The sequence below is a fragment of the Colobus angolensis genome, unplaced genomic scaffold (genome assembly GCF_000951035.1).
Source record: "Colobus angolensis palliatus isolate OR3802 unplaced genomic scaffold, Cang.pa_1.0 Scaffold24, whole genome shotgun sequence".
NCBI lineage: Eukaryota > Metazoa > Chordata > Mammalia > Primates > Cercopithecidae > Colobus > Colobus angolensis.
The window spans coordinates 4,922,796-4,941,331 of record NW_012115599.1 but is presented as its reverse complement, the minus strand read 5'-3'; the positions used below and the strand labels follow the sequence as shown (position 1 = coordinate 4,941,331).

General features: G+C 40.7%; 1 protein-coding gene across 3 annotated transcripts in view; it reads left to right on the top strand.

Annotated features, from left to right (window-relative positions):
- Nucleotides 1–18,536, top strand: part of ANTXR1 (anthrax toxin receptor 1) — a 179,812-nt gene that overhangs the window by 16,339 nt on the left and 144,937 nt on the right. For all 3 annotated transcript variants that reach the window (XM_011945260.1, XM_011945261.1, XM_011945262.1), the window contains exons 2-3: nt 11,154–11,225; nt 15,809–15,880. In XM_011945260.1, coding sequence (XP_011800650.1) covers nt 11,154–11,225; nt 15,809–15,880 — 144 coding nt within the window. The remainder of the gene's footprint in view (nt 1–11,153; nt 11,226–15,808; nt 15,881–18,536) is intronic.

Below are 18,536 nucleotides of genomic sequence, written 5' to 3'. Positions count from 1 at the left end.
AGAATGGTGTGAACCCGGGAGGCGGAGCTTGCAGTGAGCTGAGATCAGGCCACTGCACTCCAGCCCGGGCGACAGAGTGAGACTCCGTCTCAAAAAAGATAAATAAATAAATAAAATAAAATAAAATAATGAGAAAAGAGAAAAGTAATACAAAGACTAGGTCCAGGATATCTAATATCGTGTGTGTATATACACACACACACACACACACACACACATACACACAAAATAAGAATTCTGGGGAAAAAGATACAATAAAAAATAATAATAAAAGGAAGATAATTTTCCTGAGCTGCAGAAAGATTGGAGTCTTTAGATTTGGAAGATTTAGGTAAAATACTCAGCCTAATTAGTTTTTTAAAATGGTCTACAATTCGTACAATCTTCAATAGTTTCTTAAAATGTAAGAATAGAAAAGTCTACATTCTTCCAACAAAGAAAAAAAAATAGGCTCAACAAAAAAGAAAGTGAGATTCAGACGCATTAGTTTTTTTACTCTACAACACTAAGTGTTCAAAAAAAGCTCAATAGTTATAAGGTCTTGAGTGAAATGTGATTTTAAAATTCCTTAGCCAGGCTTTAAAATGATACACATTTTAAAATTGTATTACTTAGTTACTGAAAAAGTTACCTGAAAATATTGACATCAAAATGGAAAATATATCTGAAAAAATGTTTAAGAAAAAGACATGGCATAAAAGAAACAGAAGGAATGGTTCTAGAAAAGTTAAGAAGTTATAATAAGGCTATCAGTGAGACTTTGCAGCAAAATATAAAACTGAAAGAATGGATTGTCAACAGAGAAAATGAAAAATGAAAATTTTTATGCATGGTAGCAAAAATCACTCATATTACATTTACATATGCAAGAAGGTGCAGTTTATTCTTAGCTCCCAAACTCCTCTTTTCTTCCTTCTAAGTCTACCTTCTGGGTAGCAGGAGGGAGGGAAATCCATAAATTTTGAACCCAAGTTGTGATAATAGTCCATTGTGGTGATTTTTAAAAATCTCTTTAGGTAAAAAGCTCGGTCTTTCAAATGTTGCCTTTCCCTCACCAGTAGAATCTGGGTATTTGAAGGAGATGGATTTGTTTCTATGAAAAAGTCCTTAGATTTTGGACCAGTTGGTTTCATAGAAAGTTCTGTCACATCTTCCAAGGAACAGAAAATTTCAATACTAGTGTTAAACGCATACAGACAGCAGGAAAAAATCAGTTTCTCAATTCACTTTATGAAGCTAGCATATATCTAACATCCGTATCTACCAAATATAATACCTTCATACACAAAACTTCCCACCAACTTCTGAATAAAAACTTTAAATTTTAAATTAAATACTTTTTTTAGAAAACTAACAGTATAGTAAAAGAATAATATCCTAAGACCAAGTAAAATTTATCCTAGGAATGCAACAGGGCTTCAATATTTGAGAAATGTTTATGGTAACTCCAATTTTTTTGACGGCTGAAGATGAAAACCATATCTCAACAGAATCTGAAAGACATCTCTGAATATTTAAGCATTCAAGGATATAGGGGATATAAATCATCATTAATGAGGTTGATTTAATAAATATATTTTGAACCCTATACCCTACAGAGAATAAACTTTCCTTTCAAATGCCCATGAAATATTTATTAGGTCACAAAGAATGCCTCCATATATCTCCCAAGGCACAATTTTTCCAGTCTGCATTATCAGCAATAAATAACAGGAAATGAATAGCAAAGTACACCAAAACTTCAGCTATCAGGAAAAAAAATACAGATTTGTATATCATCTTGTCATGAGAAAGACATGACAGTGAATATAGAAATTTAGAAAAAAACAAGTCTGAAAGAAAGTGATTGTCTGGGACATAGGTTGGCAAACTATGGCCTGCAGCCTGTTTTTGTAAATAAAATTTTATTGTAGTTCAGCCACATTCACTTTGTTCATGTACCATCAATAGCTGCTTTTGTGCTACGAAAAGCAGAGTTGAGTAGTTGCCACGGAGACCACATGGCCCCCAGAGCCTGAATATTTACTGTCTGGCCCTTCACAGAAAAAGCTTGCCCACCCCTGGACTAAGAAAACATTTGCAACTGAATATAAAATGGGCCAAGAATATTGAGACTAGGGTCAGCTTCATGGGCATGGGACCTGGTCAGTCAGTCACCCAGGGCCTCTCATTTCAAAGGGCCTGGCCCTTGGTTTAAGGGCCATCTTGCCATCTTGAATTTCATAAGTTTTGTTTTTATTTTTTTTTTGAGATGGAGTCTCGCTCTGTCGCCCAGGCTGGAGTGCAGTGGCCGGATCTCAGCTCACTGGAAGCTCGGCCTCCCGGGTTTAGGCCATTCTCCTGCCTCACCCTCCCGAGTGGCTGGGACTACAGGCGCCCGCCACCTCGCCCGGCTAGTTTTTTGTATTTTTTTTAGTAGAGACGGGGTTTCACCGTGTTAGCCAGGATGGTCTGGATCTCCTGACCTCGTGATCCGCCCGTCTCGGCCTCCCAAAGTGCTGGGATTACAGGCTTGAGCCACCACGCCCGGCGAATTTCATAAGTTTTGAACAAGAGACACTGCATTTTCATTTTACCCCAGGTTCTGCAAGTTATATAACTTATCTTAGTTGATACAAAGAAAAATGAATCATAAATGTGAAAAAATTATGGCTTATAGTTAAATACATCCAAATTAAAACAATAATGAAATCAGTTTGTCCTTCCTCTGCCTACCCTCACTGCACAGTCTAATTACTTTGATGTGGGGACAGTCTATAGGGTAATTGGCTCCTGGAGAGCCAAACATGAACCCCTCATTCTTAGCATCTGTCCCTCCCTCTCTCTTTTCTTTTCATAATCCTCAGATAGCAAAGAGCTTTCTGTCCCTCTGCTGTACTGCCTACCCTAAGGCATGGATTTCTTCCCAAATGACACAAGAGGAAATTATGTCCTCCTTATATTGTGATCTTAATCCTCCAAGTTTGGTTCTTTAACTGCTAAAGGAATTTAGAAAATCTCTCTTTGACAAAGTCTTGCTTCCAAACCAGTTGTCTTGCTGCAAAAATCATATTTTGAATTTCAAATGTTAACTTTTTCCCCCTTTCTGCATCACTGCTGGAAAAACAGAATCCCCCACTGCTCCAGTGGCTCCTGCCAGATGGATGTCTCCAGCTGACCAGGGTGTGTTGGGTCACTTTCTGTGCAGTTGCTAAAGAGAAAAGTACAGTAAAAAATTCAAAATATTACCCCCATTATGTATGTAAAGATATTGTTAAAAATTATTCATCAGAATTATTTTGTAATGTGAAAAAATAGAAGCAACTCAATGTACAAAAAGGAATTATACCTATTATAAAGTTATAATTATACAAGTTATAAAGTGGAAAAAATGCAGATGTTACAAGTGATGCTGGGAAGGATTAGTGAATGAAATAAAAATTTTTTCATAACCATAATGACATTAAGTGAAAAGAGCAGAGACCATAACCTGTAAATACACAAAGTGAAGATGCTTGGGGAAGTCTGAAAGTAGAATCACTGCAGTGAAGGCAATGGCTCTCTCTGAGCTGTGGGATAATGGGTGATTTTTATTTTCTTCCTTTTGTTTGTCTTTCCCTCCTGGCTACCCACCCCCGCAAAATTTCCAACAATGGACCTGCTGCTTTTGTGATACAATATTTGTAAACCCTCTCCTTTGGTGCCCTCATTCTGAGTCACTTCCTCCCAAGTGACATCATCCGCAGCCACTCTCACTCGATGATGTTGACCCATCCCCCTTTGATCTTTCTGGGGGATGCAAAGTGGCTACTGTGGCTTCATCTCTGTGAATCTGGCGAGTGTGAGAAACGGAGCCGCAGCTGTGCATTTCAATTATGGGAAATACCTTTTGGGTTACTAACCCATTGTCTGTATTCTTAATAACAGTGCTTTTGTGTTGAATCTGCACCAAAAGTACCAACAGTTGATACTAGAAAATGTTTTTAGGGTTCTCCTGGTGTACATGTGTTGTGTGTGTGTGTGCATGTGCCTGTTGAAAAGGCAGAGTGGAATTGAAAGGAGTACATATTTTGCCGTAATACCTTTTTGATCATGATCCACAAGAAAAATACATTTTACATCTTGACACAGTACATATACAATACTTATGTGTAATTGAACAAAAGTTACACATTACATTCTTTTGTTACTGTATGCAGTATATTCTGGTATTTATATTTTATTCTATTCTATTTTTTTAATGTTGGCAATGTCCCATGAAATTGCTTTCCCAAATCACTAATAAGTTCCATTCTGTCCATAGGCATCAGTTAGATATACTAATGGGACATTCTATCACAAGTCAGTCGAGTGGCGCTGGGCACCCTGTGCTAGGGTCCCTGCGACACAGACAGGAGCAGGGTGGGTGTCCCCAACTCAAAGTACAGTGTTCAGTGACTAGGTTTGGGTCTGTATCAGTGTCTAATGAAGTTGGAGTGGAGGCAAGGTCAAGGTCAAGCTTTTTGAGCAAGAGGGAGGCATGGCTGTGACTCGAAACAGTAATAGGAGGACAAAGCCTGAAGGCCTGGGCCAGATTTAAGACTCCAAGCAGTCAGAGGAGAGGGCAAGGCTAGGAGGAAGAAGAGGAAGGCATTGACCTCAGATTATTGTTCAGTTACTTCCAAGGGTCTAATATGCAAAGAGTAGAAGCAAAATAAGAACTCCAAATCTCATTCTGACTTGTTTTCTGAAGTGCACTCTTTTCCTTGGAAGAAGCTGGGGAGGGAGCACAACAGCAAATGAACGCAGGGTCTTTGACAGCAGAACTAAGTGTGAGTCCCACTTACATGTGCCTGAAGCTGCCAAACATATCTGTATCCTTCCAGGATTGGCAGGGGACCCAAGTGGGTCGCTGAGGACATCAGTGACTTCAACTGGGTGGGGCTAAGGACAAGTAGAAATTGGCAGTTTTATAATTTCCATCCTTAGAGCTGCTCTGCTCTTCCAGGATTAGAAGACTTCTTGGTGATGGTTCCAACTGCAAACTTTCTTTTTCCCTTTTATTCTATTCTAATCTGTGTTCAAAAGAAGGGAAGGTAATTTAAACTCAGTTTGGCCAACTCGATTCTTTCTGACTGGTTGTATGTGTGGCTAATGGAAAGAGCCTGTGTTTTCTAAGGAGCTTAACCACAGGGAGGTTTGGAAACTCACATAAACAGAAAAGAATGCACTTCAGAAAACAAGTTAGAATGAGATTTGGAGTTCTTATTTTGCTTCTACTCTTTGCATATTAGGCCCTTGGAAGTAATTGAACAATAATCTGAGGGCAGTGTCAAGTTCCATGCAGAATCCTGCACTGGGAACACACAGTGAGTGCAATGTCACAAAAATTTCTTGACTTCTTATCATGTTCCAAACACAAGAGAGAGCATAGAAAAACAAAAATAAGTAAGACACTCTGGAACTGCTTTCAGCAGCAACCTTCTGGGACTAGTAGTGAAGACTGGTGGCTTTCCCTCCCCATGGTCTGGCGAGCCCTTCTCCAAGGCCAAGTCAGATGATAGTGTGGGAGGGCATTGACTCTGGTTTTGAGTGGACCCAAGTGTATTGAAAGAATCTTCAAGCACAGAACTCTGTAAGACTGTCTTCAAGCAGAATTCCCGGGAGGCTACTTGAATTCCAAATTCTGCTGAGATTTGTGCAGTGAAACAGAGACACAAAATCCCAAGAAGGGGCCTGGAGCCTCTGTGTCATCCTGAGACCAAGCTGACCTATGATAGCCTTCAAGGGCTAGAACTGCATTTGAGTTAGGATTTAATGGAGTCAAAATTAGAGACTTTCTATATCCTCTGATTTCTAGCACGTACGTGTCACTGCAGCTCTCTGTGACTATAGTTTGCCCAGCAGTTACGTGTTAAAGACAATTCTGGAAAAAAAAATCTACAACAGAGTCCAGTGGAACATTTTCTAGTACTATTTATATTTGGGCTTAGAAGGTTTTAATTTCCAACTGCAACTTTGGTGATAATGGCTGGGTGGGCCATACTATCTGAAGATGGTATCAGGATGCCATAGCCAGAGTTTAAGATCATTGACTCATAAAGAGACTGACATGATAAATGGCATGTTCTACACATTGTGGGGTGGAAAGAAACTGGAATTGGATCCACTTTCTGCCATTTCCCCCAGCCAACACCTGGTTGTGACCGGGAGTCCACTTAGGTCTTCAGGATTGAGAGGAAGCCCAGGGTCTGAACTACCCTGAGTCAATTATTCTGGCAGTAGCCACTAGGGCAGTTTCCACACCAGAAGATCAGTTAGAAGGCCAAGTGCGGATGAGACATACATGTTTCAACAGAAAGTCTAAACTGAGTCATAGACCCAGCAAATTCATCCCTGTGGGAGAGGGCAGCGGGGGGCAGGGTAGGGATCTGGTTGAGGTCCCAGTGGCCATGCATAGGAAGTCAGCTGGGATCGGTGGGTGGTGGTGAGGCAGGGGAGAGGACTGTAGTACCAGACAGGTAAACCTCCTGCCACTGGGGATTTGGGTTAAAGAAATATAATCAGTACCCCCAACAAGCTCGCTGCCATGCTGAAACTACAAGCAGCGGACATAGGCCTCTTTATTTTTCCAAGAGTTGGTTTGATCTTGGGATAGGACAATGCCCGCATGTGTGGGTTAAGACGTTTCAGAAATAAAGAGTAGAAGGAGTCCGAGGTGCAGATCGAGATAACCCTTTACTCCCTTTTTCCGTTAGTAGCTGAGGCCCCTCGGAATCCCAGGGTAACCCAGAGAAGACAAACCCAGTTTGGTTCCTAGAATCTTAGAAGGTTGTGTTTTTACCTTTGATATTTGAGGAGGCAAGTTATGTACATCTCCAGTGTGGCTCAAAGGGTGTATATTTTGGTCAAGGCTTACATAATTGTGTAAAGAATGATCACTTATATATATGAAGTGACAAACTCCAGCAGCGACAGGGCAGCTGTTAGCAGAGGAGCAAGCCTGTCAATGCTTCCTTGCCTCCAGTTTTGTCTTAAAGCTCTCATTTTATTTTCTTCTTCAGAAAATTCAGCTTTTGCCCATTAGCAAGAGTTTTTTATGGATGTAGACTTTTCTCAACACCCAAGGATATATTTTGGATCTTTCCCTATATCTGGCATCAACAAATCAGGTGAACATCAAAACTGTATAAACTTTACATCAGTCAGATAGAAGTATAGTGAAAATGACATGTTTTAAGAAAGCTGAAAGTGTGAATTATCATTGAGTGACCCTCTTTAATAAGTAAAGGAATGCAAATTAATTTGTGGCTGTGAAATAGGGCCACTCTTTGAGAATAAGGAAATAGTAACTCAAAAAGGATTTACTTCAAACTCTTGCTTCTTAAACAGTGAGTCAATAATAGTTTCCCAATTCTAGTTCAAGTTCCTATGTCACCAACACATTGCTTCTCCTCCCAGTATAATTTCCTGATTTTATTTTTTATTTCTGTGGGTACATAGTGGATGTATATATTTATAGGGTACATGAGGTGTTTTGATACATGCATGTGTATGTATGCCTGTTTTGATACAGGCATGCAGTGTGAAATAAGCACATCATGTAAAATTGGGTATCTATCCCCTCAAGCATTTATCCTCTGTGTAACAAACAATCCAATTACACTTTTTAAGTTATGCTTAAATGTACAATTAAATTATTATTTATTATTATTGACTATAGTCGACCCTCTTGTGCTATCAAATACTAGGTCTTATTCGTTCTTTCTATTTTTTTTTTGTACCCATTAACCATCTTCCCAGTATAAATTCCTCCCAGCAGAAATTCTCTACCAATGAGGAAATTGGACATGGGATAAAGGAGGTTTGGAGATTCTCTCTAATCATTAGATATCTCACCCTACTCCCTCAGTAACCAGAATTTCAAAGATTAATTTTCCTGGTTGTATGCACCAAAACACAGCATTGCATTTCAGAAGTGGCCACTAATGGCCAGTCTTCAAGGAAATCTCTTGATTCTAGTGGAAAGGGGTTGTAGAATTCTGGATTGGCCAATGGCTTATAGCCAGTCATGTGGCATATCTTCGGAGGCACCTGAACAGCATTGGGCCATCTCTGCCAGATCACCACCCAGGACCCCCAGGGCCAGAGCATCCACCCCATGGCTGAAGGATGGTACCTTAGACCAGTCTGTGTAACTTGAAGTATACAAGTGAACCCTGTCCAGGAGGATGGCCAGGTCTTTATGAAAGATTTCTAAAGCTTTAAGCCCAGGGCTAGGATGTGCAGTTCTGGTGAGCTCATGGGAGACTTCAGCTGCCATTCAGCTTGGAGATCTACTGATGATCACGTGGGCCCAGTCACCAAGGAGCTATGCCCTAGACAGTGACCCATCTGGGAAGGCTTCTTAGTTCACGTAAGTCACGGGAATTGGTGAGAGCCATCTGAGTCCCAAACCCAGGCTATTTATCCAAGCCGAGGCAGAATAGGTGAGGATCAGTTGGCAAAAGATCAGGAAGCTTCCGTGAGCAATAGAGGCTTTTCCTCTTTGTGCTCTTCTTTCTTTCATTCAATAAACAGGTAATGCTCAGGAGGGAAATTTCTTTAAGGCCGATTGCCACCCAGTATCAGGGGATGCTGACAGAGAGGTGGACACGGTGGCCCTGAGAGCATAAGGCAGGTGTAGTGAGTCGTGTCTGTGTTGGTTAAAAGCAACAGGGAGAGACCAACCTGAGTTTGTTTGTTTTTTTGTTTTTTGAGATGGAGTTTCTCTCTTGTTGCCCAGGCTGGAGTGCAATGGTGCGATCTCAGCTCACTGCAACCTCAGCTTCCCAGGTTCAAGCGATTCTCCTGCCTCAGCCTCCTGAGTAGCTGGTATTACAGGCATGTGCCACTATGCCTGGCTAATTTTTGTATTTTTAGTAGAGACGGGGTTTTGCCATGTTGGCCAGGCTGATCTTGAACTCCTGACCTCGTGATTTGCCTGCCTCGGCCTCCCAAAGTGCTGGGATTACAGGCGTGAGTCACCGCGCCCACTCACCTGAGTCTTGAATGAAGAGTTGCTTGCCACTGTGGACAATGAGTATCCCAAGCAGTATGGAGTATGTATAAAGGCTGAGTGAGCAGAATAGACAAAGGGGTGCTTTTGACAGGAGGGGACCCTGGCACACTCCTTCCAGATCACTTCCCCATCTCCCCAGCTCCTCACCTCCCCTCTGCAGGCTGCATGGTGCTGCACCATGAAACCACTTGCTCTTCCCCAACTTCTGTGTTTTACACCAAGGATGATCTTGCTCCCCTTGTCTTCCTTACAAGTTTCTAATTGTCCTTGAAGAATGGGATTAAAAACCACCCCCCTTCACAGCCTGCACTGGCACAGAGAGCCATTCCCTTTTCTTTTTTCCAAATGCACAGTCCTCAGCTGCAGTACTTTTCATGACAGGTTACATGTTAATTCTTCTGTCTTCCTCACTCAACTCTGAGTTCTTGAGGGGAAAGCACCATTTCTTAGCCATCTCTGCACCTTAGGCAGCTAGAATAGTGCTATGTGATGTTATTTTTAATAGTTAATAAGAAATATCAAATCCCCAGTATAATCTTCCTGCCTCTGGTTATGCCAGATATCATCTCAATTGGCCCTTTTTATAGTACCCATTATAAGATTCTAGAACAATCTGTGTTCTTCAAAAAAGAACAAAGGGTAATATAATGAACACCCATGAGTTCCCCACATAAAATGAGCAAATGTTAACTTATTTTCACATTTTTTAAAGAAATAAGACTGTGTGTGTGAATATGTTCATAGAAATTGTGTGCTGGTGGATTTATAATTTTTTTCTCTAACCGTGGAACAACGACTATCACTGTAAAAGGTGCCTATGTACATTCTCTAGAATTGAAGTTCTGCATTAATCTGAGGAAAGTGAGACATCCTTATGACACAGAGTATCTAATGGTATGGCCAGAACATATGGTACCACTTTTATTCAGGTCAGACAGATGTATCATTTCTGGACAAAGAAAAATAAATTGTCCTCCTGGAAATGGAATATACCCAATCAGAATGAGAATTCTTGTGAATATCATTCCATAAAAAGGAAGGCAAAAAGTTCTCTTAACTCTCTATAAAATAGTTTGAAACAAAGGAAAAACAGCAACAAGTAGCTCTCTGGATGTTAAAATTGTAAATGAGTGCATAGCAAATAAAAATAATCAGAAATCAGTGGAAGATGCAGTACAAAATATCAGAGTAGAAAGAGCAAACTCTAACCTCAACAGTCATTAGAATGGCAAGCAGAAATGTAGAGCTCGCCTGAAACTGATCCTTAAGTGAAAGGGAGGAGGCATCACAGCTACTAAAAAGAGTGGGTTCAAATAAAAAAAAACTAATTAGAGCCACTGCAGCAAACTGAATATGAGCACTATGGAAAATATAAGCTGATTGAAGCAGTAGAAAATGGTACCAGTGAAACAGAAGTCAAACTTGGGAAATAAAGAAGCCACTTTCCAAATCTAAAATCCTGTGATTCCATATGTCCTAGGGAAATTTCCCTCTTTTGTCACTAAGAGGATTCCTTTTCTGTATAACAAAAAGCTGTGTCATTCTTCTTTTGTTTATTAGTATGACTAAATTAGATTTCCTTAAGTGTTCAACTATCACTACCTTCCTGAAATAAACTTTACTAATTAATTATTATTCTTTTGGATTCCGGCTGGATTCATTTCATTAATATGATTTGGAGATTTTGCATCTATATTTACAAATGAAGTTGGACCCTTTGGGGAAGGGATGTGTTTATCGTGTGTGCTAATTTCATTTAAATGGATTAGAATAGTTTTTCTTCACTAATCAGAGAAATAACTTAATAGCACAAAAATAGCTGTTTCTCGAAGATGCGAAACTCACTTGTAAATCTCTTTGGGCCCAGTGTTTATTGTTGCTGTTGTTGTTCTTCAGGGTTTGAGTGTGTGAATTTGGGGTGGGACAGTGCGAGGTAGAGTGAGGGGAGTTCTTTTACAACATTTTAAAGAACCCTAACAGCCTTTCAAATAATTTCCAAAGTTACAGAAGTTTCAAGTAACGAGTCCAGTTATTGGGGAGGTCAAATGTAAAATAACAGAATGTGAAGATAAATAATACAAGGTAAAGACAAATAAACACCTGAGTCACGCAACACCTGCTTTTGTTTTCCTAGATCAGGAAGTGTGCTGCACCACTGGAATGAAATCTATTACTTTGTGGAACAGTTGGCTCATAAATTCATCAGGTGAGAAACACTATGCATTTTCTTCACTTGTAGTTCTCTGTCATGAGAACTACTCAGTCCATGTTTGCTATTCTATTAATTACTGAATACTTCAGGGATGTTTTTGACTAAGGTGGGCTCTCAGATCTTGGACCAGAGACTGTTTACTTTGTTTTCATCTTTGCCACGTTTTAGAGTAACATTTGGCTTTATGTTTTTGGGAGGAGCCGGATCTGGTTATAAGACCAAAAATATTTAGCATTCTCCCTTCTCTGTTGAATAGCCTATTCTTATTACCTTTAACATTTTTCTTGCACACTGCATCATGCAGCAGCAATTGGCACATTTTAGCTGGACTCACGTGTAGGGTGTACAGCGTGTAGGATGAACAGTTCATCCCAGTGTGCCCAGAACTTTCCCAGTTTTAGCACTGAAAGTCTCACATCCTAAGGGGAACCCTCCTTAGTCCTGAGCAAAATGTGATCATTGGTCACTCTAGCTGTGTGTACTATCAGGTAGAATCCTCTGAGCGTTTTCAACATCACTTTCCCAGGCAAGACAATGCAGTTTTGAACAAAGTCACTGCAAATATCATGGGAGTCTTGGACTTAGTAGTAAGGAAGTGAGGTCACTTCACCCTGCTGTGTGCAGCCTCCAAGGGATAACACAACAGTAACAGCTTTCATAGAGTGCTTGAAGCAAGTTGTCAAAGTCTTTGGTAAAATTGGTCTGATCATCATAAATTCTAACACAGCTCCACTTCATGCTGATGGCCTCCATAGAGTCTTCCAGTTGATAGGCATGACCATAAAGTTCTTCTTTGAGTAAGGTTCTTTGTCTCAGAATACAGGTTATGCTCTAAGCCCTGGGTGGTGACACGCATGTTCCCCTCAAATTCGGTTACTGACCTCAACACATACCTACCTGCCTAATTGGAGGGAAATGATTAGGAGGTGGCTTGTCTGTTATACCAAAAATTGGAAGCTACAGCAGGAAGCATCTAAACCCAGATGATAGGGAAAAAACAGATGCTGAGAGGACAGAAGGTAGAAAAAGTACAGGAAAAGGAGAGAAACAAATACATGGGTGGTGTTAGAAAATGTTTGAAAGGATCATAGAAACTAGGAATTAAAAGGAATGAGACTTTCCAGCCTATCCTAGGAGGCGTTGTGTAACTCTCTACTTGAATAGCTCTGGTGAAAACTCACTGCCTTTTGAGGCAAAAGTCCAATAGTTGGACAATTCCAGTTTTCATAAGTCTTTTTGTCATTAAGCCAAGATGTCCTTTCTTCACTCACAGCCATTGGTCCTTTGGAGTGATATAAAGCAAGTCGGCCTCCACACCCTTCACAGTATCTGCTCTGTCTCTAATTTGCTCTTCTGGGCTTCTGTTCCCTCTGAAGTGGAGGAGTCTAGTGGAATAGGCTTTGAAGTCAGGCATATGTGAGTTTGAATCTAAGTTCCATTGTGCAACCATAGCAATTCACCAACCTTGGCTGAACCCTAGTTTATATAAGAGGCTTATAAGAGAAAATATGTGCGAGCCCACTGGTCCAGCACCTGGTTTAGAGTGGGCACACATCTTTCTCAGTTGCCTTAGCAATCCCAGACTCTTCACTATCTTAGAATCTTAGAAAATTGTGGGCAGTGGCAAGGAAGGGGATTAAGAGAACCCTTAATCCAATTCCCTTGGTTTCTAGATGAAGAAACTGAGGACCGGGAAGGTTGACATAGCTTAATCCAGACAAGGCACCCTTCTCTGGTTGTCTCCGCTATCCCTACTTGGCCATGGAGCCCCTCAAAATGTGGAGCCAAGATCTTACCATCACCCAGACTCCACGAGGCAGAGGCTGGGCTGTAGTCTGTTGACAGTCACAGCCCGAGTGCCCATAACAGTGCCAGACACATAGTACATGCTCAGTCAGTATTTTTAAATAAGTGAGTGAGTGGGCAATTTTCATTTATTTATTCATTTTAATAAAAAGTCTAAGGCAGTTGGGACTGCAGGGCAAAATTCATTCAATAACAGTGGCTGATGCCAGTACAAGTACATCATTTCTAATCTCAGTGGGAGTTTTGACATTTTGAGTCCTTTTATTTATCTTTATTCTGACTCTCTGTCATTTTTCTAATAATGATTCTTATGCTTTGCTGTTTTCCTCAAGCCTTCAACCTACACCTCACACCCATCACTGTCAGCAAAGAACCTCACCTCCTACTTCACCAGGAATCCAGAGAGTAGTGGACATGAGTTCAAGTTCCAATCTACTCCTAAAAGATATATATATCTAGTCTCTGGGATCCAAGTATCCCTCCCGTGTAAGGTCAACCTCTCCATTTTTGTCTGATTTTATCCCATTGTCTACTCCAGGTCTTTGTTTCTGTCTTGTATTTTTCTCTACCTTTCCTCTGGCTCCTTCCCCACAGTCTACAAACATAAACTAATCTCTCCTGCCCCTTGTCCCAAAAAAGCAATGACAGTGAATCTCTTGATCTTGTCTTACTATAGATGGGACCCTATTTCTCTACTAGTCTCTCACTCACTTTTCTTTAAAGACTGGCCGTCTCCATATCCTTACTTCTCATTCATTCCTTAACCCACTGCTTTCTGGCCCTCCTCCCCACCCTTCACCTGCTTGCTCGCCAAGGTCTCACCAAGGGATGATCCAGAGAAAAAATCCAGGAGCACTTTGCAGCCCTTAGTCCACTGGATGCAGGGGTTTCATTGGATCCAGACTTATCCTTCCTTGAAACCCTTTCCTCCACTGGCTCTGGTTCTGCTTCCATCTCACTGGCCTCAGCCAGCCCTTCCCACACTGGTGTTGGTTTTGTATGTGGCTCACTTCCCTCCTCACTGCTGACACTCTCTCTGAACAACTTTGCCCACATCAGTACGCTGAGGACCTTCCAAATTATGCCTCTAGCCTAGACTTATATGCCATTTGCCTCTTGGAGACCTTTATTTTCCACATTTCAAATTTATTATTTCCAGAGCTGAACTTGATAGAAGGGAAGCAGTATATAATGTGGCACTTAGGAGCCCAAGCTCTAGAATTAAAACAGTTCACTTCAAGCCCCAGGTATGCCAGTCTCCCACTGTGTCTCCGCTATTGAGGAAATTGTTTCATCTTTCAGGGCCTCAATTTCCTTTTGTGGAAAATAGGAACGATTAGTTTGATACGAACTGTCAGGATTAGTACCAATCTCATAAAGTTGTTCAAGTATAATCAGATCATACGTGCAAATTGCTATTATCTCACACTTGGTAAGAACTCAGTGAGGTTGGCCACTATTATGTTATTATAATCCTTGTGATTATTGTTGTTATTATTTAGGACATGGTGGCCTGCTGCCCCAGTGCTGGGGAAGTAGTCGCAGGCAGCACGGGGTCATGGACAGAAAACTGAGATCTGTTTTAGGGACCAATATTCAATTCACCAGGTATTGCCTGAGCTCCTGTCAAATATTAAACACCATGTCAAGGGCTTCCAAAGGTACATCAGGCACATGGTAATAAATGCAGACTTTATCTGGGAGACAGTAGGAATTATCGGAAATTTTATAGCAGATAAGTGACAGGTTCTAATTTTTGTTTTAGGAAAATAATTCTGGGAGCAGTGTGAAGAGTGTATTGGAGCAAAGAACCTTCCTAGGCAAGACACCAGCTAGGAAATTGTAGTGGTCAGACGATTGAGGCCAGGATCCTAAGCTAAGATACAAGAAGTGAGGCAGGTTTGAGAAACACTTGGGGAACTGGAACATAAGGTTCAGAGCCTGATCAGGTGTGGGAGGTTATTGCATTGTGAAGAAATAAATTGATGTTATCACGGAAGAACAAGTTGGACACACAGAATGGCATTTCATTGCTGAATCCACTGCAGTCTGATGGTCCATCTTGCAGACTGAGAAACAAGTTCGTCCTCAAGTGAGAGTGCTTCTGTCTCCAGAGTGTGACTCTTACATTGAGAATGCTCCTGAGCACTGCCATATAAAAACCATGCCAATTTATTCATTAATAATGAGAAATATAACTATCAAATGGAATAGATATTCTTATGACAAGTCAGCACATTCTCTCCTTATAGGATAATCTCCTTGAGAAGCAAAGGAGAAATTAAAAGTTGATGGTGATCCCACTTTCAGATCGAAGGGAGTTTGTTTTATGATGTTAATGACTGATGGCATCAAGCTGCAACTCATCATTAGAGAATACACCAGGCTACTGTGGAAACATTATCAAATTTTGTCTATCAGGATCCCCTTTTATAGACAACATACAGATTTGTCCCCTTGTTGGGACGCACTTCAAAACACAGGGCAACAATGAAGTTTATCATTCTTACTCATAATCCACACTCACTGAGCAATGGTATCAGGTCAGAAGCAGCCTCCAGGAAGACCCAGCATGTGTTCTCTTTGACCCACACTTCAAGTCCTCTGCTAGCTAATCAATACCCGCAGCACCAGCCTTGGAGGCCCCCTATGGGTTACGGGTCTTCAGCTCTGGCAGCCATGATAGAAAGGGAAGGACAGGGAAGGAGCCTGAAGGGAGTGGCATGCACAGTCTTATTGTCTGTCCTAATAGAGCTTCTTTTCCTTTCCAGCCCACAGTTGAGAATGTCCTTTATTGTCTTCTCCACCCGAGGAACAACCTTAATGAAACTGACAGAAGACAGGTAAGGATACTTCTTATCCCTATTGTTAAAAAGTCCGTCACTTCCTAAGTATCCCTAAGATTTGTGATCTGGTGCCAGCCTTGACCTGTTGATCACTTAAATCTAATAGCTCCTTCTTTTACCCTAAATTTTTAATCTTACATATGGGCACATGGGTCCTACTGCTAGTTTAATCTTCAGTTACTTTTGATAGAATGTCCTGATATTGGTGAAATTTTATAAATGATGAAATTACATTAAGATAAATCTCACATTTGATTGTTGACTTCATCTGCTAACTTGGAGCGAAATGTTGGCAAATGATATTCTTGGGGGACTATATTTTCCTTTATTTAAATTGGACTTATTTTAGGTTAAGGTTTCAGAGATATAAGTGCACTGTGAGACAGGTAAGAGCTTGAAATATTTATTATTCATAATTACCCAGGCACGGAGTAGAAAGGGAGGGCTTATGGTACCACAAAATAAAAGGAAATTTAAATCAAGTATAAAAGAATGTTGTTGACACAAAGAAGTAGTTAAACTAGGTAGACCCAGCTTAACAAAAATATTTTAGGTTTTGCCACATTTTACTTGCATATGAAAACTAGCAATAACAGACTCATGTCATTTATTCGCAGTTAGGATGGTATACTAGAGAGTGGAGAGGATAGTTTACCCCCGTTTATGAAATTGTACACTTTTTAAATAGTGAGATGGTCCACATGAGAGAAGCACCATGGGGGACACATGTGGGATTATTGGGAGACTCACATATGGAAATGTTGGAAAAAGAAAAGGAAGAAGGGCCAGTACAGGGAGGGCAGGAAGACTTTATTCTCTAACATTCTTATAGAAATGAATTTAGGACTAACAAGATAGAGGAAAATTTTCTGGCTGAAGTCAGCAAACTTGAGCTAGTCCCTATTTTTTTTTCCACAGCTTTGTTCCCCATCTGTAACAAAAAGTGTACTCAGTACCATGTAGGAATTTTAAGATTCTGTTTCTCCTTCAACCTGATCTACTATATGCATGCATTTCATTTGAGATGCACAAAAACCCCATTCAAAAAACAGGAGTTTCTGATCCCTTATTAACAGAAGGAGAAACTGAGGCCACATCACCTTCCCAAGAATAGCAAACAAAACCCAGACCAGACCCAGGCTCCACATTCTTTCCAGTTTACCTTGCTGCCTTCTGTTCAACAGAGAATCACAAAATCCAAGACCCTAGTGTGACTTGCCTTCAATACTGGCCAAGGATTTTAAGAAGCTCTGACAAAGTGTCTCTAGCCATCTCAAGACTCCTCATCTTGCTCAGTCTTTAGATGATGCCATCCTTTATGCAGAGATGTTTTTTGTTCCGCAATGGGGAGCTAAACACCCCTCTCACCTGTTCTTCACATCCTCCTACAACCCAAGGCTTCCTAGTACAGCTTCATGCTGGCTTACATGCCCCATGCATAGGAGTTTGGCCAAGAGACCAGGTTCACACATCCCTTGCAGGTGCTTTGTGTGCTAATGCTCACAGCTTCTGGGAAGTTGACGGGGGGCAGAGGGGTCAGGGATTTATAAACACTATCAGAATGCCAAGTCTTCCAGACTCATTGTGGTTTGTTATGCTTGTTGAGATTAGTCATCCTCCAAATCTACTTGGAATCTAGTTTTTGTGTAACTTAACGTCACTACTGCTAGTTTCCTGTTCTGAAGAGAAAACAGAGGGTAGAGTCCCTGGTTTGCTGGAAGCAGCATTTCGTATCGGTCAAATGGGCATCAAACAACAGCCAAAAATGCCTTGCTGAAGGCTGTGTGGATTTCATGTGGTGACTGCTTGGCCTACGTCAGCTGGCAAAGCACAGCGTGGTTTATGGACACACCCCCAACCTCATCAGCCTATGGAAGAAATGTGGGCAAGATCTCTCTGAAACTCTTTCTCAGGAGACTGGCTAAAAGAATCAGGCTTTCAGATCTTCCAAGCTAGTACTGCTTCTGAAATATATGACTTGCAGTGTTTTATTTGGTCACAGGAATTTATATTTTTCTATTTCACTTGATCTTCACACTATCCCTATAAAACAGTAAAGGGTCCATTAAGATACCTGTATAATACTTGAGGGACATTATAGAATTAAGAAAAAATGTGTTCAAAAGCAAGACATGAATTGGCAAAGACTTTCATTTCAGCAAAAGGTTTTGGGTAAATCAAAAGAAATAATATCAAAGATATACGGTTGATCCTTGAACAACATTTTGAACGGAATGGGTCCAGTTGTACACAGGTATTTTTCAACCAGATGCAGATCAAAAATATGGTATTCACGGGATGCAAAATCCACATATGTGGAGGGCTGACTTCTAGTATATGCAGGTTCTGCAGGGCTGTCTGCAAGACTTGAGTGCATGGATTTGGTATACTCAGGGATCATGAACCAATCCTCTGCCTATACCGAGGAATGACTGTATTTGCATTCACTTCTTGGGATCAAATAGACCTAGGGTAAAGCTATAAGAAGATGAAAAAATAGAATGGAAAATAAATATAATGTGTTAAGATATAGTAAAGAAACTCCAATTAGAATAATAATGCCTATGATTTGTGTCTTTTTATCTGCAAAGCACTTTATATATCATTTTTTATTTATCCTCATATAACCATTGTTGCTCTATTTTCTAATGGG